Source organism: Raphanus sativus, chromosome 7 (assembly GCF_000801105.2).
Source record: "Raphanus sativus cultivar WK10039 chromosome 7, ASM80110v3, whole genome shotgun sequence".
NCBI classification, from domain to species: Eukaryota; Viridiplantae; Streptophyta; class Magnoliopsida; order Brassicales; family Brassicaceae; genus Raphanus; species Raphanus sativus.
Genome location: NC_079517.1, coordinates 20,636,579 through 20,659,095, shown reverse-complemented (window position 1 = coordinate 20,659,095; position 22,517 = coordinate 20,636,579). Strand labels below are relative to the sequence as shown.

At 38.8% G+C, this 22,517-nt stretch overlaps 1 protein-coding gene across 1 annotated transcript; it reads left to right on the top strand.

Moving 5' to 3' along the window:
• The first annotated feature begins 15,954 nt into the window (after positions 1–15,954).
• On the top strand, positions 15,955–17,527 carry LOC108830645 (uncharacterized protein At3g43530-like). The gene is made up of 5 exons (XM_018604239.1): positions 15,955–16,230; positions 16,304–16,465; positions 16,558–16,684; positions 16,804–17,049; positions 17,142–17,527. The coding sequence occupies exons 1-5, from the start codon at positions 15,955–15,957 to the stop codon at positions 17,525–17,527; spliced, it is 1,197 nt and encodes a 398-aa protein (XP_018459741.1).
• The last annotated feature ends 4,990 nt before the right edge of the window (positions 17,528–22,517 follow it).

Here is a 22,517-nt window from a genome sequence, read left to right as displayed (position 1 = left end):
ATCACCATATAAGAAGAAGAAAGTAAACACTTAGTTTCCAAGAAGTTTATGAGAAAGGTTTGGACTGGACCTAACTGTGTAGATTGATCTCCTGGTCGCCAAGGTCGGGTTTGAAGCTGATCAGATCGGCTAACTTCCCAATGAAGCAAGTGCAGAACAGGTTTGACCGGTTTTGGAGAATGGATCATAACTTCATGATTCCGTGACCATTTTTCCTGATATTGAGCTTTCTGAAAAGAGGAGAGATTCATCTTGAATTCTATGATCGGCTTTGGCTCAGGCCGCTTCTTCACAAGGCACGAATCTGCTTCAAAAGCTGGGTACTCGCAGATAGATAGACTGGGAAACCGCCTGTTTGAAAAATTCACAACTCCTTCCTCCGTGAAGCTTTTCAAGTGATTCCAAGCCTTAGTGAAACCTTGGGGAGTTGGCTTTCCAGAAAAATTGGAATCAAGACAAAAGACCTTCTGGACGCCGAAATATTGGCTTTGGATTGAACCTATGTCGCTGGCATCTCCAAGGTGGCCAGTTTGAGTGGATGTATCAATGCATCTCCAAATTTCAGGCTGGCTAGCATGGTCAATGCTTTCTCTTCTCTGAGGCTGAACCTGTTTATCCTGGAAACTCAAAACAAACATTAAAATACCAAGATCATATGTGCAAGACATGTACTTGTGCAAATCAGAAATCAAGCTATCTTTTCCAAAAACAAGTAGCACACATTTCAGCCTGTCAAGATGCACATCAAAGTAAACATTACAGACCAGAATGGTGTCAAGGCTCGTGATTTCATAGTTCCTAAAGAACAATTTCACAACATGCACAAGTTTCTCAGATTTAGAACACAAAAGATCAAGCTCAAACTGAGAATTACTTTTCCAAGGCTCAATATGTTTTTCAAAGAAGGTGTTGCAAATCAGAATGCCTTCAAGGCATGAAACACCATAGAACATATTCAATACGAGCCTAGGTTAATCATATTCAGAACACAAAAGCTTGAGATCAAGATCAGATCCAAAATAAGAAGGGGCAGGTTTCAAATCAGAATTACAACAAAAATCGGTTTCTGTTCTAAGTGATTTCTGTTCTAGCAAAGTCTTAACCATAATTTCGTCCAAGGCACAAGGGAATGCAAACAAATCACCAGTGATCAGTCCATGACTAGAGAAAATCATATCAAAGCCATTATCCTTGAAACAAACAAAGGAATCACAAGGTTTTCGGAAACAAAAATCTGATTGTTGCAAAACAAGCTCAAATGATTTTTCAAGATGATCAAAACCTTTGTGATGTTTCAGAAACTGATCAAAACTCAAAACAAGACCAGAAGAGATGTCATTGTCATTTAGAAAACGTTTTTGATCAAAGAGTTTATCAGGTTCAAGTTTCTCAAAAGAATGAATCATGTTATCAAAAATGGAATTTGACACACAAAATTCTTTCACATTCTCTAGTCCAAAACTTTTGACATTATGAGAACTGATTCCAACAAACAATTCAGGCAGGGAATAAATCAAATCAGTTTTCTCACAGAGCTCTTGAATGTCAGTGGATAAAAGGGGAGGAGTTGTGCCGGGATCAAAGCAAAGATGACTGTCCATGTTGTTGCTTGATGCTTCCTCATCAAAGACTGGACCAGATCCGTCCTCCTCATCAAAGATAGGACCTGGAAATTCATCCAAACATATCCAAGTGTCAAGACATGGGCACTGATGTGGATAGTCCAGTGGCTCTTCCTCAAAAACCTGTTGAGACAAAACAAGACTACTCGGAAGCTCCGGTTGCAAAACAGTTAGTTCTACAATAGTCTCTTCATCATCATTCATAAACTCAGTTTTAAAATAAGGAAGATCACAATTTTCTTCACAAGACATCAGATTATCAATCAGCTCTTCTTCATATTCATCAAAAGTAGGTAATGAATCTGAAAAATATTTAAACTCTTCAACATGGTTTTCAGATTCACCTTGGGTTTTCTCAGTGATGAATAGAGATGGATCAGCTGCTGGGGCACGTGTGGATGTGCTCTTCTCATGGATCTTACTGGCATCCTTGAGAGCTTTCATCATTCCCTTCTCAAAGTTATCACAAAACTCTTGGACATCAAACTGGAGCAATCGCCTCTTTGGCTTTTCCTGCACACTAACAAACTCATCAAAATTATTCAAAGGATATTTAATGGAGTTTGAGAGGCAGAATGTCGTGGGGGTTTCTCCTTGCTACTTCTCCGGTGAAAGCCAAACATCTTAACCTGAAAATCTCAACACAAAAGTTAGATAAAAAATCTCACACTCTCAAGTGTTTGATCCTCACCCACACAAGTGTTTCACTCAATTTAGTGGTCACTCAAAGAATTCCTCTCAAGGTTCTAAGAAAGACAATCCAAATAACCCGATGAGATCTCAAAGCAAACAAATAATGAAACACAAGATAGAGAGATAAGAGAATTTTGGTTTGGGAATCCGCTTTAACCACTCCAAGGCTGGATTTCTCTTCAGCCAGCAGGATTTCTCTTCCACCACCTAGCCAAAAACAATCAAAATTTTCGATTTTTTTTTTTTTTTGTTAAATCTTTCTTTTTTTTTTTTTTTAATAAATAGATATGGCCTAGGTAAGGTAGTGGCCCGGATTCAAGATAGACAGAAGAAGAAGAGTGTTTAGAAAATGGGAGATGAGAAAGATGGAAAGATAATACCGAATTGAGTGGCTCTGATACCACTTGATACGTCCTGAGATTGGACAGGATCACTCAATCGGTTTGTGAAGGATATGAACTCTGAAAAGAGAACTATGGAATGATGGGTGACACAAAAGGTTGCGGAAAGACCCTTTGATACTACCAGATTCGATTGTTGCCGGATGTGACGCACCGGTCCAACAAAAGAAGGTTTGTTTGCTAAGTGATAACCTCACCAAGAAACAGGAAAGTTCTATGCTAAGAACAAAGAGAGAAGACTCAAAATAAAGAAGCAATTTCGTGGATCTCATTACCATGAAAGGGAGTACATTATATAGTGTATTGAGTCAAAGAAAAAATAAAGAAAAATGCAGAAAACAAGGCATAGAAAACATAAATTTGACTAAGACTAGTCAAAGTGTGAAAAACAAGGGAAGACCAGTCAAAGTGTGGACTCAAAGGTTGACTGGTCCAGATTCAGAAAGATGTCCAAGTTCGTCCGTGATGATCTGGTTCGTCGCGGTAAGGAGATGGACGTACGGAGGTGCGGCCGCGGGGGTGATCATCGAACTGTTTTGAACGTATGAAGATTTTACTCGACCCAAATCTTCAGAAAGTCTAAGAATCCTTGCCTTAGAGAATTTGGTCGAAGAGAAGTCCATGATAGCGTCAAAAGAAGAAGTAAGAACGTTGGTCCGATCATCGGGATGTGCGGTACGGACCAAACGGGTGAGAAGTGAGAAGTTGCGGTCGTGGTCTGACTCCGACTGTTCCAAGTGAAGTCTGGCTCATCTGTTGGCTTTGTCTTGACGAGTTGGACGGGAAAGATCATCTGTGGTTCGGTCAGATCGGTCATCAGGTCGTGGATCCAGCCTTAGCTCGTTTCCGGACGAACGCGGGTTGATCCGGTACACTGCTCGGTTGGACTGCTTGGCCTGGATGGATGGATGAACCTCGGTTGGTCTGATCTGAGCGTCCTGGTCGTTGAGCTGGTCCTGGTCCGGGTCCTGGGTCGCATCAACAACATTCTCACAATTCAATATTTTACAACTTTCTTCTTATTATATCATACAACATTCTCATATTTGCTTATTTTACAACATTATTTTACACATATATTACAATATTTTCTAAACCTTTTATTAATCTGAATCATCTGAATCATTCCTTCTTGATCTTTCTAAATCCTCATCTGATATATATTCATCGTTTGGCGGGATCACTGGGGCAGTATCATAATCCGAGACATCATCGACAACATGTGTTTCAACTCGTAGCAATGAACTTTCTGCAACTTGATCACGTCTATCATCTTGCCACGCGGTTAAAACAACTTCTGAAGTTTCTCGGATTCCTCGTTGTAATATTTTCATGCATGCCCACCATTCATCTCCTGAAGCTCGACGCACTCGCGGATAAGGAATGAAACATGCTTGATCACAATTACATGTTCATGATACAATAATACTCATATTTTCAAATCTCAATCAACATAATACATATATAATTTTTTTTACTTACCTGGTAATACAAAATGATCATATTTTGCATATTGTCTACGTGGTGAGACATCAACAAGACCAAAAGGATGTCTTCTCATACCGCGATTTTCCGTGGTGTCAAACCACGAACATTTAAAAACCATGACTTTCAAGCCAACATCACCATGATACTCCACCATCATGATCTCCTGTATGAGGCCATAGTAGTCTGTCTCATTGGTTCCAGGGACACAAACACCATAAGGTTGAGTTTTCTTATCTTGGCCATGGTTATGATTGTGGAAAGTGTATCCTTGTGTGTGGTATATTGGCCAAGACCTATAACTACGCCTAGGACCTTGTACAAAATCCAATATCCACATAGGAAATGTGTAAAACTGAGTCGCATCATTAATCTACAATACAAAAACATTATTATTAGTTACAAGTTTAAATAAATAAATTATGGAACTTGATTATATAAAAATAGTAACTCACATAGTCTTTGCACCACTCTGCAAACTTGTTATCTTTCGCTTTTTGCATTGAAACTGGAGTAATATCAGAAATATTTAACGTCATATATTCTTCAAACATCCTGCACATATTAAAATCTTAATTATGTAATTAGATATATGTATTATATTATATTTATCATAATATTAAACTACCTTTCATATGGAGAAAATGTTTCACAGTTAAGCATCATAAATGTTTGCAGAACTGTGTTATTTTCATCATTCAACCAACCAGTTGAGCATTGACCACTAATTCTCCCTTCATGATAAAACAAGGGTGGTAAATCCGGATAATTGTATGAGAAACGAATATCACTCGGAACTTCTGGAATGCTCATGATTTCAGGATGCCCAAAAAATTTCGAGGCTGCATTTGAAATCTCCTCGTTCATCCATTGTGCAACAATCGAACCTGCAATGTGTGCTTTGTTTTTCACCATCTTCTTCAGATGGTACATGTATCTTTCAAATAAATACATTCACCTAAAATGAACGGGCCACCTAAGGCTAACTCATCCGGAAGGTGCACAAGAAGATGTCCATAACATCGAAGAACGATGGAGGAAATATCTTTTCCAAATTACAAAGCTTCACACCGATATTTCCCTTTAAAAGCCCAACATCTGATCAAAATCTTTGAGGAGACATCTCTGAAGAAGAAGGCAATATCTGTAAATAAAACATTAAAGTTATAACATCAATTATAGTAAATTTTTAAAATTATACAAGAAATAAATACCTCTAATTGCTGTGTGAACATTTTTTGGAAGGAGTTCAGCGAACAGAAATGGATATAGTCGTTCCATTATGACATGACAATCATGATTTTTCAGTCCATGTAGCTTTAAATTTTTTTCGTCAATACATCGACTAAATTTGGAGGCGTATCCATCGGGAAACTTTATGTCATTTTTCAGCCACAGAAAGAATTGTCGTTTTCCCGCATTGGGCAACCTGAATATTGGCACGTGCATTGTTCCATCCTCTTGCATCTCTAAATCCCGCCTTTTGCATAGTCCTGGAAGATCCAATATGCTTTTGATGTTGTCTTTCGTCTTTCCATGAGCATTTAACAGCGTGTTCGTCAGGTTATCGAAGAAGTTTTTCTCAATGTACATGAAATCAAGGTTATGCCGAAGAAGATGATTTCCCAATATGGTAACTCCCACAAGATACTCTTCTTTACCCAGTTGTGAGTAACTCCGTAATCAGATATTTTCTTCGACGGGTTATCATGACCATTCCCTCCACATTAATAGATTCTGATACACCTTCTATATTATTTATCCTTTCACGCAATATTTCTTCTCCGTTCAACCACGGTGGAGGAGGATCCATGACTGTTTTCCCCCGTCTAAAAGCTTGCGTGTTTTTCCTGTAAGGATGATATGCATCTAAAAACCTTCTGTGGCAATCAAACCAACTATGTTTCCGTCCATTTGGTAACCAGAATGCACCAGTCTCATCTTGACAATATGGACACGCCAACCGACCATGAGTCGTCCAACCAGAAAGCATCCCATACGCTGGAAAATCGCTTATCGTCCACATCAACACTGCTCGCATTAGGAATCTTTCTTTCCTTGAAACATCATATGCCTCCACACCATCCTTCCATAACATTTGTAGTTCTTCAATCAAGGGTTGAAGGTAAATATCTAAGCTTTTCTTTGGATATTTGGGCCCGGGAATTAGCACCAAAAGGTAAAAGAATTCTCTTTTCATACACATTCCCGTAGTCAAGTTGTATGGAGTTACAATAATGGGGCAAAGAGAATGTGCTTCTCCATTCATACCAATCGGATTAAACCCATCTGTTGATAAGCATAGATAAATATTCCGGCTTTCAGCGGCAAATCCAGGATATACCTCATTAAAGTGTTTCCACGCTATGGCATCAGATGGGTGATGCATTTCACCTTCAGGAGTCACATGTTCCTTATGCCACCGCATATTGGAAGCTGTGGCCTTGAGTTGGTATAGACGTTTCAGACGTTCTTCAATAGGTAGGTAAAACATTCTCTATTTTGGTTTGTCTTTCCTTTTACCATTGTCTGGATAGTAGTGATCTTCTCCACAAAAACGACAACTGACCAACTCTGCATATTCTTTCCAAAATAGCATACAATTCTTCGCGCAAACATCAATCTTCTGTACGGGTAACCCAAGCGATCGAGTTAGTTTTTTGTCTCGTAATATGTTGATGGAGCTTTGTTCGGCTGCGGAAGCATTTTCATGAATACTTCAGATATCTCATCTACACAAGCTTCTGCCAAATTATAATCCGTCTTCACTTTCATCATCCGCGAAGCAAGAGACAAGTGAGATATTCCGTCTGGACATCCTTCGTAGAGAGACTGAGTGGCTACTTCAAATGCTTCAAAAACACTATCACGATATGGCATCGGTAGGTCTGTCTTTTCTATAGGTTCCGATATATATGATGGCGCAATGTCTGCTTGTACTTCTGGATTAGCCTGGTAGTGATCTTCATGAGCATTCCAAGTAGGATTCGCCCACATTCTTCTTCACCCGTCGAATGATTCGCTCTGGAACTCTGGCCAACATTGTAGAATTTCTCCCCGTGACTCGTCCAAACATAATAATTTCCCTTAAAACCGTATAAGAATAGATGTCTTGATACAACTTTTGCATCTCGTTGCTTCACATTTTTGCATCGAGCACACGGACATAATAAAGTTTGCCGCTCCCCGTAATCTTCTTGATTACACACAAATGTAATAAATGCGTTGATGCCTCCGAGAAACACTTCTGAAACGGAATTACTCTCAGGATCAATTCTTGGATCCATCCATTCTCTTGATTCAAAGTAGAAAGACATATTTTAGTTTAGAAAATTTGGTTGAACATCAAAAGTTCCAAATGGTTCACTCGCCAAATGCATATATATTTAAAGTAGCCACTGTATAGCCACGACAATTTCGTGGCTTTTTAAAAAATATCACGAGCAACCGAATATTTCTCTGACTCGAACTGACTAAAGGACATCATAGCCACGAAATATACATGACCATAGCGTGGCTATCTATTCGGCACAAAAAAAACAAAACCTAGCCACCATTTATCTGCGTGGTTAATTCGTGGCTACAATTCTTCCCACGAAAATGACGTTGCTAGTTCATGGCTGTTCTAGCCACACTTTATTTTCGTGACTACCGCGTGGCTATTTTTATGTTTACCGTGGCTTTTGGTGTTTCGTGGCTAAAGCGTGGTCAAATCGTGGTTTTTTTTATAGCCACGGTTTTGTAGTGGTAATGTCGTGGCTATGCGTTAGATTTTTACTAGTGTCTGCTAGCATAGTAAATAGCCTGAAGTTTCTTGTCCTACTTCTTTCCAAGAATAACTCCTATATCAAAGTCTTTGTCATCAAACATCGCCTCGAAAGGCAAATCCTAGTCTGGAGGCTGCACAACATGAGCACTAACTAAAGCCCTCTTAAATTGTTCAAAAGCTAAAAAAGCATTCAACAGTGTACACAAAATTCATATCCTTGCAGAGCATATCAATTAGTGGTATTACTGGAATCTTTGATGAATCTCCAATAAAACCCACCATGTCCCAGAAAAATCCTCACAGACTTCACTTTATTAGGCGGCTACACTCCTGTCATCATTTCAATATTGGCTTTGTCAACCTCGATCTCAGCCTATGGAACCTTCTGTCATGCCATCTTTTACCATAAAATGATATTTCTCCCAATTAAGAAACATTTGTTTTTTTCACATTTATAGCAAGCGCTTTACACAAGTTGTTCAGTCAGTCATGAAAAGAAGATCTATAGACAGAAAAAAATCTATACATATTTCCATAAACTCCTTTGAAATAGACATCATACATCTCTAGAATGGCATGAGCATTATAAGTCCATAAGGCATCATGCAGTATGCAAATTTATCACTCTGAGAAGTAAAAGTGGTCCTCTCCTAGTCATATGGATGGATAGGAATCTGAAAAACCATGGGTACGTAAAGCACCCCCGTCCCAAACACTAATTCTGGCGAGGTCCTAAGGTTTGGCCTTGAGTTATCTTGGCCGACTAGTTCATTTTAAGGCCTTATTCTTTAAAACATTCAGTTCAGTCAAATTATATGATTCACTAGTTAGAGTCTAAATGCATATGTATTTAGGCCTGACTGGTTGAAACTCAGCGGCTGCGGGTGTGGTTGTGGGAGTTTACAGATGTGGGTGGTTGCGGTTTCTAGCGTTATTAAGAAATTTGCACAACTTGTATAGCGGTTAGAAATTTGTGCGTTTGCAGAATATTTGTAACTGGTTGATTATGAGACACTGTAGCGGTTTAGTAACAAATTACCAGTATTACCATATTTTAACATTATAAAAATATTAAAAGATACTATTGTGATTAAATATAATATAATTAATACTATTATTATGATTATTGTTTAATTTTTTTATTTAGATGAAATTTATCATTTCAAATTTGTTTTGAAAATTTATATATATTTTTTTAAAGATTTGCTTTGATATTTTCCAAATTTGGAGCTTTCATTGTTTCTGTATTTTTTTGGTGTAGCAATTCTTCCTTGTTCGATTGTTTGCTTTATCCATCCTATAATGAGATGATTGTTTGCTGTCAAATAGTCAAGGTAAGGTGAACCGGTTTCTGGTTTAGGAAGATTTCTGTCAAAAAAACAAAACTTCTTTTGTGAGCTAATAGCCATATGAAAGTTTATGGCCCATTTATTATTGTTCATTTCATTAAGGAGTGGTTGCGAGATGATGGCTTTGAGATTATCATTAGATGATACATCATATGGTGAGACTGTTTTGTATTTGAGATTTCTAGTTGTTGTACTAATCGATATCGTTTGATTACCCGAGACTGAATATCTTCGACTTCAAGTTCGAGAATCGAAGGTAGAAAATTGTTTTGTTGAGCAGCGGTATTGCAAGAACAACAAGTTTTGGAATGAATTCTGATTTTAGTTTTGTTTGTACTCTTATACCATGACAAGTCTTAGTTTGGGATCAAAGTTAACTTGTTACTATTGATGATCAATGATCATTTTTTATACAAGAAGGATCTTTAAAACCAAAGCACAAAGGAAATAGGTAAACTGAATGATTAATGATTTTTTTATATTGGAATACATATTATGACTTATCAATTACATCAAAAGACACATTGTACTTGAGACACACTTTCTAGTGTTGATTTGTCTATTTTATCCTTTTGACCATTCAACCCAATTATTTTTGTTTTGAATCCATTTATCTCCTTCTTCTTACTTCTTCCTTACTCGTGAAAGCTCAAGTCTAAATCAAAATCATGGAGATCTCATCTACAGTCGTAAAATGAAGCTAGAGATTCACTGTGATTTATTTATTTTATTCTGGTTTTATTGAAGACAACCTCATCTCCTAATATTTCTCTCTCGTTCTTTCACTATATTGGAGACTCCATGAATCCAAAGCTCCGGCAAGCTCTCGAAGAAGCATTAGAAGATGGGTTATTCGAGTTCTTCCTCTGCGACTTCGCCTCCGTCACTGCACCTGGTTTTCATGTTCGAGGGGAGGCCGTACGACTCACCGGAACTCGAGGCCACACCATCTGATATGGACCACTTGTATTTTTGTATGTGAGATATAGCAGAAAAGAGGGGTTGTGGATGGATAAGGTATGAAATGAGGAGTTGTGGATGGATAATGTATGAAAGAATGAGTTGTGGAAGAATCAAATGCTGGTATAGACCAGAAGGTGCCAAAAAAATCTGATATGGACCACTTGTATTTTTATTTAAAAATGAATTAAAAATAATTCGAAAATAAGACAAAAATGACCATAAAACCTAAGAACTTAAACTTATTTACAAACCCAACCACTTAAACCCACTAACCCGACCCGACCCGATTTGCTAACCTTAAATTTCCAATCTCTCCCATTTTCTTCGATTTCAAAACAGTGAAACACCCATAACCAACCCACGATTCCATCCCTCAATTTCTCAACTTGATTTCGATTTCAAAACACCCAGATTCAAGCATCAATCATCCAACAGTGTGTTTCATTCGACAATGTCAGCAAAAATAAGACTCGCCGAGATGAAAGAGAAAGAAGGAGCGCCGGAGAAGGTGACGGACGAGTCGCCGGCGAAGAAAAAAATATCTGCGATGGAGACGAAGAAAAAAACTACGGCGGAGGCGAAGAAGAAGGATTCCACCATAGAAAAAAGAAAAGCAGCGGTGAAAAAAAAAGAAGAGAGGCCATGAAGAGGAAGAGAGCGGCGAAGAAGAAGAGTAGTGAAGTGGAAAAGAAGAAGAGGAGTGGAACCGCAGAGAAGAGGAGGCGAGACAGTAATGTCGACATTGGATCCTCACCGAGTCAAACGAAGAGGGCTCGGAACACCGCTTCTCCACCGGAACATCACGGCGAGCATTCCCCAACACCATCAGCGGGGAATTGCCTTCTCAGGTCGATAGCGATGGTACACCAAGCCAAGCGCTTCCGAGTCAGCCACAGAGATCACCTATTCAGGCACCTAATGAGGCGGAGAATCCACTACAACCTCCAGTTTCAGACACTTCCAGAAAGAGCCCTATACATCGTGTAAACGACAACGATGAGGAGATTATATCTAACAACAGAGACTCACCCCCACCCGAGGCTGCCATTGACAATGAAGCGCAAAGAATGGTACACAATTCAATTTAAAATGGTTTTGATTGAGTAGTTCTAGTAATAATATGTTGTAACTAGTCAAATAAATGAATGAAACTAAAAGAGTAAAGATTTTTTTACATTGGAAGATACATTATGACTTATCAATTACATCAAAAGACACATTGTACTTGAGACACACTTTCTAGTGTTGATTTGTTTATTTTATCCTTTTGACCATTCAACCCAATTATTTTTGTTTTGAATCCATTTATCTCCTTCTTCTTCCTCCTTCTTCCTTACTCGTGAAAGCTCAAGTCCAAATCAAAATCATGGAGATCTCATCTACAGTCGTAAAATGAAGCTCGAGATTCACTGTGATTTATTTATTTTATTCTGGTTTTATTGAAGACAACCTCATCTCCTAATATTTCTCTCTCGTTCTTTCACTATATCGGAGACTCCATGAATCTAAAGCTTCGGCAAGCTCTCGAAGAAGCATTAGAAGATGGGTTATTCGAGTTCTTCCTCTGCGACTTCGCCTCCGTCACTGCACCTGGTTTTCATGTTCGAGGGGAGGCCGTACGACTCACCGGAACTCGAGGCCACGCCATCAATCTGTCTCCTCTCCTCTTGTATAATCCGGATCTGTACTTAATTGATGAGTACAGATCTCTAAAATTGTTTGCGGTGGAGCTGATTGGGGGTGGATGAGGGCTCGAGGATGATAGTCTCGTGGTTGTGGACAGGGGAGTTATGGATGGATGAGGTGTGAAAAGAAGAGTTGTGGATGGATGAGGTGTGAAATAAGGAGTTGTGGACATGAGATTTGTGTATGTGAGATATAGCAGAAAAGAGGGGTTGTGGATGGATAAGGTATGAAAGGAGGAGTTGTGGATGGATAATGTATGAAAGAATGAGTTGTGGAAGAATCAAATGCTGGTATAGACCAGAAGGTGCCAAAAAATCTGATATGGACCACTTGTATTTTTATTTAAAAATGAATTAAAAATAATTCGAAAATAAGACAAAAAGGACCATAAAACCTAAGAACTTAAACTTATTTACAAACCAACCACTTAAACCCACTAACCCGGCCCGACCCGATTTGCTAACCCTAAATTTCCAATCTCTCCCATTTTCTTCGATTTCAAAACAGTGAAACACCCATAACCAACCCACGATTCCATCCCTCAATTTCTCAACTTGATTTCGATTTCAAAACACCCAGATTCAAGCATCAATCATCCAACAGTGTGTTTCATTCGACAATGTCAGCAAAAACAAGACTTGCCGAGATGAAAGAGAAAGAAGGAGCGCTGGAGAAGGTGACGGACGAGTCGCCGGCGAAGAAAAACATATCTGCGACGGAGATGAAGAAAAAACCTACGGCGGAGGCGAAGAAGAAGGATTCCACCATAGAAAAAAGAAAAGCAGCGGTGAAAAAAAGAAGAGAGGCCATGAAGAGGAAGAGAGCGGCAAAGAAGAAGAATAGTGAAGTGGAGAAGAAGAAGAGGAGTGGAACCGCAGAGAAGAGGAGGCGAGACAGTAGTGTCGACGTTGGATCCTCACCGAGTCCAACGAAGAGGGCTCGGAACACCGCTTGTCCACCGGAACATCACGGCGAGCATTCCCCGACACCATCAGCGGAATTGCCTCTCAGGTCGATAGCGATGGTACACCAAGCCAAGCGCTTCCGAGTCAGCCACATAAATCACCTATTCAGGCACCTAATGAGGCGGAGAATCCACTACAACCTCCAGTTTCAGACACTTCCAGAAAGAGCCCTACACGTCGTGTAAACGACAACGATGAGGAAATTAGATCTAACAACAGAGACTCACCCCCACCCGAGGCTGCCATTGACAATGAAGCGCAAAGAATGGTACACAATTCAATTTAAAATGGTTTTGATGAGTAGTTCAACTAGTAATAATATGTTGTAACTAGTCAAATAAATGAATGAAACTAAAAGAGTGAAGATTTTTTTACATTGGAAGACACATTATGACTTATCAGTTACATCAAAAGACACATTGTACTTGAGACACACTTTCTAGTGTTGATTTGTCTATTATCCTTTTGACCATTCAACCCAACTATTTTTGTTTGAATCCATTTATCTCCTTCTTCTTCCTCCTTCTTCCTTATACTCGTGAAAGCTCAAGTCCAAATCAAAATCATGGAGATCTCATCTACAGTCATAAAATGAAGCTCGAGATTCACTGTGATTTATTTATTTTATTCTGGTTTTATTGAAGACAACCTCATCTCCTAATATTTCTCTCTCGTTCTTTCACTATATTGGAGACTCCATGAAACCAAAGCTCCGGCAAGCTCTCGAAGAAGCATTAGAAGATGGGTTATTCGAGTTCTTCTTCTGCGACTTCGACTCCGTCACTGCACCTGGTTTTCATGTTCGAGGGGAGGTCGTACGACTCACCGGAACTCGAGGCCACGCCATCAATCTGTCTCCTCTCCTCTTGTATAATCCGGATCTGTACTTAATTGATGAGTACATATCTCTAAAATAGTCTGCGGTGGAGCTGATTGGGGGTGGATGAGGGCTCGAGGATGATTGTCTCGTGGTTGTGGACAGGGGAGTTATGGATGGATGAGGTGTGAAAAGAGGAGTTGTGGATGGATGAGGTGTGAAATGAGGAGTTGTGGACATGAGATTTGTGTATGTGAAATATAGCAGAAAAGAGGAGTTGTGGATGGATAAGGTATGAAAGGAGGAGTTGTGGATGGATAATGTATGAAAGAATGAGTTGTGGAAGAATCAAATGCTGGTATAGACGAGAAGGTGCCAAAAAAATCTGATATGGACCACTTGTATTTTTATTTAAAAATGAATTAAAAAATAATTCGAAAATAAGACAAAAAAGGACCATAAAACCTAAGAACTTAAACTTATTTACAAACCCAACCACTTAAACCCACTAACCCGACCCGACCCGATTTGCTAACCCTAAATTTCCAATCTCTCCCATTTTCTTCGATTTCAAAACAGTGAAACACCCATAACCAACCCACGATTCCATCCCTCAATTTCTCAACTTGATTTCGATTTCAAAACACCCAGATTCAAGCATCAATAATCCAACAGTGTGTTTCATTCGACAATGTCACCAAAAACATGACTCTCCGAGATGAAAGAGAAAGAAGGAGCGCCTGAGAAGGTGACGGACGAGTCGCCGGCGAAGAAAAAAATATCTGCGACGGAGACGAAGAAAAAACCTACGGCGGAGACGAAGAAGAATGATTCCACCATAGAAAAAAGAAAAGCAGCAGTGAAAAAAAATAAGAGAGGCCAAGAAGAGGAAGAGAGCGGCGAAGAAGAAGAGTAGTGAAGTGGAGAAGAAGAAGAGGAGTGGAACCGCAGAGAAGAGGAGGCGAGACAGTAGTGTCGACGTTGGATCCTCACCGAGTCCAACGAAGAGGGCTCGGAACACCGCTTCTCCACCGGAACGTCACGGCGAGCATTCCCCGACACCATCAGCGGAATTGCCTTCTAAGGTCGATAGCGATGGTACACCAAGCCAAGCGCTTCCGAGTCAGCCACAGAGATCACCTATTCAGGCACCTAATGAGGCGGAGAATCCACTACAACCTCCAATTTCAGACACTTACAGAAAGAGCCCTACACGTCGTGTAAACGACAACGATGAGGAGATTAGATCTAACAACAGAGACTCACCCCCACCTGAGGCTGCCATTGACAATGAAGCGCAAAGAATGGTACACAATTCAATTTAAAATGGTTTTGATTGAGTAGTTCAACTAGTAATAATATGTTGTAACTAGTCAAATAAATGAATAAAACTAAAAGAGTGAATATGGTGCAACTGGAAATAATATGTTATAAACAGAATTGGTGCAATTCTGACTGGTACAACTAGAGAAGTATTACTTGTGTAACTAGGACAACTCATTTAGTTTATTATGTATAACTGGTTTAACTAGATGGTGTTGTTTTCTTAATAACTAGGCTTACTGGTACAACCAGTAATATTTTTTTAGTTTAATTAGTGTAACTGGTACAGCTAAATAATTTTGTGTTGTATAACTCGGTTATTTATTCAGTGTATTTTGTGTTTTAATTTTTGTTTTCAGGTTGGGGAGGAGAGTATGGCCGTAGAACCAATGAGACCTGTTGGTTTTTTCTTTCAGCCGAGTAAGTATGGGACGGTTTGTAAGCTCTCCTCAAGGTGCAGCCAACACGATTTTCTCGAGAAAATTGATAAACTTGAGGAGTCAGAGAAGAGTTGGTTTATGAATCACCCTTAGTTCAAGCATTTATTTCACATGGATTGTTGCCAATATAGAAAGGTTCAGGGACTGTGGACGTTGCTACTTCGTTGTATGCATACGAAAAAAGATCGACAAGCTTGGTTTGGAGTAAACGGTGTTCCAATTAGATACTCAATCAGGGAACATGGACTCCTCTTTGGTTTACACTGTGGAACATACCCTGAAAACTATCCGAGCATAGAGAAGATGAAGTTTGCGAGCAAAGGGAGGATGAAGTTTGCGACAAAGCATTTTGAGCACTTGCGGAAGGAGACTACAAAGAAGAAGGGGAAGAAACAGGGTCTGAGAGTGACATAAACGGATGTCTTAGAGAAGCTTCTGAAGATGAAGGCTGAGGATGGTAGTGATGAGCGTTTGAAGATGGCGGTTCTTTACTTTTTGACCAGAGTAATAAGAGGAAGGTCAAGAAATGGGTACTTCATTGAGCCTTTCATTCTCCAGGCAGTAGATGATATGGATTTTTGCATCAAGTTTCCATGGGGCCGTTACACATTTGATGATTGCATGAAGGAGATTTTTCACTTCCGGGATCATTTTGCTATGAAAGAGCTCGAAGATAATATGCAGTGGACATTTCCTGGGTTTATTAACCCTTTGGAGGTACATAGATTATGTTTATCATAAGCATATTTGTTATTATATAACTAATATGATTGTGGGAAATGATGTGCAGATATTGGCTTTTGAATGTATCCATGTCCTTAGGGAACGTTTCAGAGATCCTGATCCAAACTGTCTCCCAGATTGCCCAAGAATATGCAAATGGAAATACAATAGGACTGGGACAACATGGTTTCCATTAGAGGATATTTATCAAGCGCTTGGAAACACAAAGGTAAAAGATTTTAATTTTTAAGCATTGTTTATGATATTTTCTTCAAGTTCATAGTTAATTTTAAATGTGATTTGTTGTTGGCCATATTTCAGGTGATTTCAAGTATCCTTGTACCACAAGGAAACGAAGTAGACCTCTTGTACGGAATCATGGATGAAGGGACTCTGGAAGACGTGGAGCTGATAGATGATTCTGATAAGCAAGACATAGCCGTTGACGGTTGGAACCGGATCCTTGTAGAACCGGAGGGAAAATATTTTGGGAGGATCTGTTCGAGATGGATGTGAGGACCCGGCGGACCACACAGCAACAGTCTGAGCCTCATTGTATCTTAGAAGGACAGGCGGAAGAAAGGGTTTGTGAGGAACCCAAGGCAGGGGGAGAGGCCGGTCCTGAGAGTGTAAAAGAGTTGGAGTTGAGATTGAACAAGAGAATGGACTACGGATTTGCATTGAGGGACGAAACAATTCGTCTTCTGGCAGCAAGAGTAAAGGAGTTGGAACAAGACAAGATTCAAAGAGAAAATTGGTCATTCCAGTTTGGTGAATATGAAACCGGTGAGGCTTCAAGAGGCACAAGAAGAGGTAATTGGTTTTATAATTGCTTTAGTTTTGATGTTGAATTTGCATTGGGTTTGTTTTGATGTTGAATTTGCTTTGGGTTTGTTATGTCGTAGATAATATTAGCGATTATGAGTATGAGAAGGATGGTGAGGTAGTGGCCGAGAAAGATGGTGAGAAGAAGGGCGGAGACAAGGATGGTGAGGTAATGGCCGAGAAAGATGGTGATAAAGAGGCTGAGAAAGATGGTGATGAACAGGCTGAGAAAGATGGTGACGAGACAGAGGCTGATTCGAGATCTACACTTGAAGTGATGGCAGAAGTGATGGCAGAAGCTGCGGAGAAATTCGAGAAAGAAGTTCATGAGAAGGCTGCTGCAAAGAAGGCTTCTGCAGAGAAGGCAGCTAGTGATAAAGAAAAAGAGGGCGATGAGAAGGAGACAAGGCCGAAGAGGACCCATAAACCTTCTCGTCAGCTCAAGTCTCCGTACCAGGCAAATTAATAGCTATTTGGAATAGCTTATGTCTGACATGTTTCTTTTGATATTATGTTCCAACTAAAAATTATGTCCGACTTATGACTTATGTTTCTGTTGTGTTAAAACATATGACTTATGCTTTTGTTGTGTTAAAAGATATGACTTATGTTTCTGTTTTTGTTTCCTTTGTGTTATGTTAAAACATGTATTATGGAATAACTAATAAAACAGGTATAACTAAGTGATTTTGTTTAAAAGTGGTACAACTAGTACAACTACGTAATAACATTGCAATTTTACAACGTGATTGCAAATTTAAAACGTGTATTAGTTTATTAGTTGTACAAGTTTATTAGTTGTACAAGTTTGTACATAGTTGTACTAGTTTATTAGTTGTACAAGTTTGTACATAGTTGTATTTTGGCAGTGAAATCAGAAAATATTAGTTGTACCATATAAAAAATACAATTACCTTAGTTGTACCACTTCTTTATGTTTATATGTCTTTGCCCGGATACAATGAAATCATCACAATTGTTAAAATACTTGTCATGTATGTTTTGCAAAAATATGTGGATAAACAAGTTAACAAACCTTAAAAGTATAAGGTAGATCATGGAAACTTATGTGATGGTGTTAAAAAAAAAACAATATAAAACACAATCAAACTATCCAAACACTTACCAATTTGACCATTTGATTGTTTTATTAATATGGAATACCCAAAAATATATTTAAATTTCAGAACCTGCATAGTTATACTAGTTATACTAGTCTCACAACTCTAATAAATTAGACATAGTTGTACTAATAATACCAGTACAACATGTAGTGGTTTTACTAGTTGTACCAGTATGACAACACAGAAACATGATTATTATATTATATTAAGTTTTATCAGTTGTACATGTACTACCTGATAGAAACAACACATTACATAAATAAGTTTCACAACACATAATAAATAAGTTCTACAACACATAAGCAAGTTCCATAACAAAGAAGTAAGACTCATTCAACATTTTCCTCGTTGCCACTTCCCTCGTTGCCACCTCCCTCGTTTCCACCTCCCTCGCTGCTACTTTCCTCGCTGCCACTTCCATCACTGTCACTTCCATCATTTTCACCAACCAACGGTGGGTACTTCTTCTTTTTCTTCCTCCGATATTCTCCTGCAGATGGGAATCTAGTAACTTGTAGTCTTTCTTTCTTTTTCTCCACATACAGAGGGAAGACAACCCGAGATCGGATTTCTTCAGGAATTCCGTAACTTTCCCATGATGAATGATGAGGCAGTGGATATACTGTCCTGTAATATACCAAAGTCCACTGCTCCATCCAGTAATACCTAGAACAATAATGTTCAGCCGTTTCTCCACGTGCTATAATAGCAGCAAGTGCATGCACACAAGGATACCGGTCAATATCAAAACACCTACAGTAGCAACTTCTGTTGCTCAAATCAACAAAATAACCTTAACCGTCCTTCCCAATTACATTGTTGTAGTGACGTTCAAATTTGTTTAACTCCCTCACCTCTAGCTTTTTTGCCTTCGGATAATTTTGATGCAATATCCCATGCACGTGCGGAACTAGTATATGCCTCTCTGGTACACGTAAAGATAAATCTCGATATTTGTTAAACCATTCTACAATCTTCCCCACCACCACATCAATCATTGGCAACAACGCATATTTCCTTGATTCCTTTAAAACACCATTGATAGATTCAACTGTGTTGGTTGTATCTATGTTGTACCTTTCTCCCGGAAATTTACATCTTGCCCATTTTGTCTCATGAACACTGTCATCTAGATAGTCAGCGGCTTGGGGATACGTTCTCCTGAAATCATTGTAGCTATTTCTGAACTCTATCTCTGAGTATATACCAGCAATTTTCCTAAACTTTTTGGCAACCCCTTTCTTGTTAACATTGCTGCATGCTCCGCTGACATTATTAGACAAGTGATAATTGCAATATCCATGGATCGCCAATGGGTACACCTCGTGTACTTTCTTGATGATACTTTGGTTTCTATCAGTACAAAATACAAGCTATGGATCATCTGGTATCAAAGTTTTCAGTGTAGTCAAAAACCACTCCCAGCTCGCATTTTTCTCACCATCTACTACCGCAAAAGCGAGGGGATAATGATGATGGTCTAGATCCTGAGCAGTTGCAATGAGAAGCACTCCTTTGTACACACCCTTCAGGTGAGTTCCATCGATTATTATCACTTTCCTCATCGCCTTAAACCCTTCAATGCAAGCTCCGAGCGCAAAGAACATATACTTGAACTCGTTCGTCTCATCCACTACTAACCGTGTGATGGTATCAGGATTCATCTTTTCTAACATGTACAAGTAAGATGGGAGTCTAGCAAAACTCTCCTCAGGGTTACCACGCAGATCACTGACAGCTTTGTGTTTCCCTCTCAAAGCCGTAGAATATGAAACCATGACACCTAGTTTGTTCTTTACCAAACTTATGAGAGTCTTTGGATCCGGAGTCTTGAATTGGCCTGGATAATCTGCATGAACCACTGATGCGACCAACCTTGGTGTGCCTCTTTTCCCCCTCTTGGTTATGCTTCCCTCTCCCCGAGAACATGTATGCATCTTTCTATACGTTCTGATAGTGAAAAAAGCAGAGTTTTTCAGCTTTGCAGCTCGTAAATACCATCTGCATCCAACCCCACGACATTTCAATACGTACATATTAGGATTCGACTTCAATATATCAACCTCAAAACAATTTGAATGCACTCCTTTGTCCACTAAATCCCTCACTTCATCCTTAGTCGCAAATTCTTGATGCAAACTCATATCAATACCATCATCCCACTCAATATTGACAATTGTTTCTTCAGCTGGTGTAACAGCCGCCATCTCCTCCCTGTCATCCATTTCATCAACCTCTTCATTGCTTTTCTCATGCTCATACCCATCTGATTGTTTTTGAGGAACAATTGCCAACTCCTCAACTCCAACCATACCATCATTAGCTCTGCCACCACTCTGAATTTCCTCATTCATAGAGAACTGCTCGTTACTCTGATTTTCTGAGACAATTTCGGAAGGCTCCACGTGCAAGACACTACCCGGTTTTTCTTATCTACCTCCATTAAATATCCTAAAACATCTTCATCATCCAGAATATAGGAAGGCCTCTTATTATTATCCACGACCAGAGGAAAGTAACTCAGTTGAAGCTTTGTCGCAGCTACATCAATATTCATTTTCTTGCATATTCTATCAACCAAGTGAGAATAAGTAATCTCCTCATATCTTCCTTTCATCACTAATGTAGAAATATGCCGGTCTCCACCATGATCAAAATGTATCACCACAACTCCACCACTATTCATAGTTCCTGAAAAGGAGAAAAAACTAACATTACCACTTAATAGGTATACAAGTTATACGAGTTCTAGGTCGCTAAAATGCTGTTATACTAGTATTACCAGTTAGACTGGTTTACATGTAACAGTAGTAATAAGTTATACTAGTAATACCAGTTATACTACGTTTACTTGGCACATGATTACTGTAAGTTATACAAGTTCTACCCATACTCATTCAATGTTACTTAGACTTGTACCAGGTTTACTAGTTGTACGTTTCGTATGAACAATATTAGTAATACTAGTTCTACCGGTTTTACTACTTTTATTTTTGTAAGTTGTACCAGTGTAACTGGTTCTTAACTAATTTTAACTTAAAAGTTGCACCAGTTGTACCATAGATAAAAATGATTTATTCTACAATATTATGCTTTATACTATAACAACATTATATTAAACCTTAGAATCTGACTCATAACGTTAACATATATATTATGTGAGTAAACCAAAATAGAAAACAATAAAAAAAAGAGACAAAGAAGAGTGAAAGAGAAAGAGAGGGAGAGAGTATACACACACTTACCTAGCAATTTCAGAACCAAAAACGACTCACATGTGCTGTTTCAAGGCGTTGTAAGCTGTAGGAAGACCCTAATAAACAGAAGTAAAGGTTTGTGGATGAAGAGTTGGAGAAGAGAGCTTTGGTTGGTGAATGAAATGAATTTTCGTGGTAGTTGGAAAGTGAAATGAAGAAGAAGAAGATGGATTAAATTTACTGTGGGACCCAAGCGAGAGAGAGAAGGAGAGTTTGAGAGATCTGACGGTTGAGATTATAACATAAGGGAAATATCTAATGGTTGAGGGGTGAGTTTCATTAATGGCATTGTTTGTAATTATTTCATTTTTTTCTTTTAAAGATCCGACGGCTCACAATATAAGGGAGATGAGCTCATCTAATGGTCCATATTGAAAGTCATTAATGGCAAAATGGTAATTTTCTTCTCCTTGGTCCATACAGATTATTTTTGGATGCTGTAGAATGCTTTTTGATCATTTGGTCCATACGAGATTTTAGTCCGTTGTGGAAGGATAAGGTATGAAAGGAGGAGTTGTGGACAGGGAATTTGTGTACTGGAGAAGGTTTTATCTCAGGATTGACATGATATGATGATTGTTCGGATTTGTTTTCTTATTTTTAGTTATAAGGCAAAGTTTGATGTCGCAGACTTGCAATGAATTGTTGTCTTGTTAATTGTTGGTTTGGCTGAAACTAATCAAATTAAAACATTTTTTGTTATGAACTTATGATGGTTTGGCACTGATGGAATAAATGTATGTTTCATTTCATTCATATTTTATTTTTGTAATGGGTGTGAAATGATTTTTGTTTTGAAAACACTTTCCATGGACACATTAAAATGTGGATGTGGACAATTGAAATCAAGCAATTGATAGAATGGAATTAATTTAGAATAAAAATATAGCCAATTTTTGTTCAAAGAGATCACAAAAGAATAAGAAAAAAAATCAGATATTACAAGTCATTTTCACATCACCCATCATTTTTGTCTCATCCATGTACAAACCATTCCCGTTTCTCTCAAGGATATTTGTCAAACCAACCACTTGGACCCACGAGAAAATGTGTCACATGTGATATGTGTTCTTTT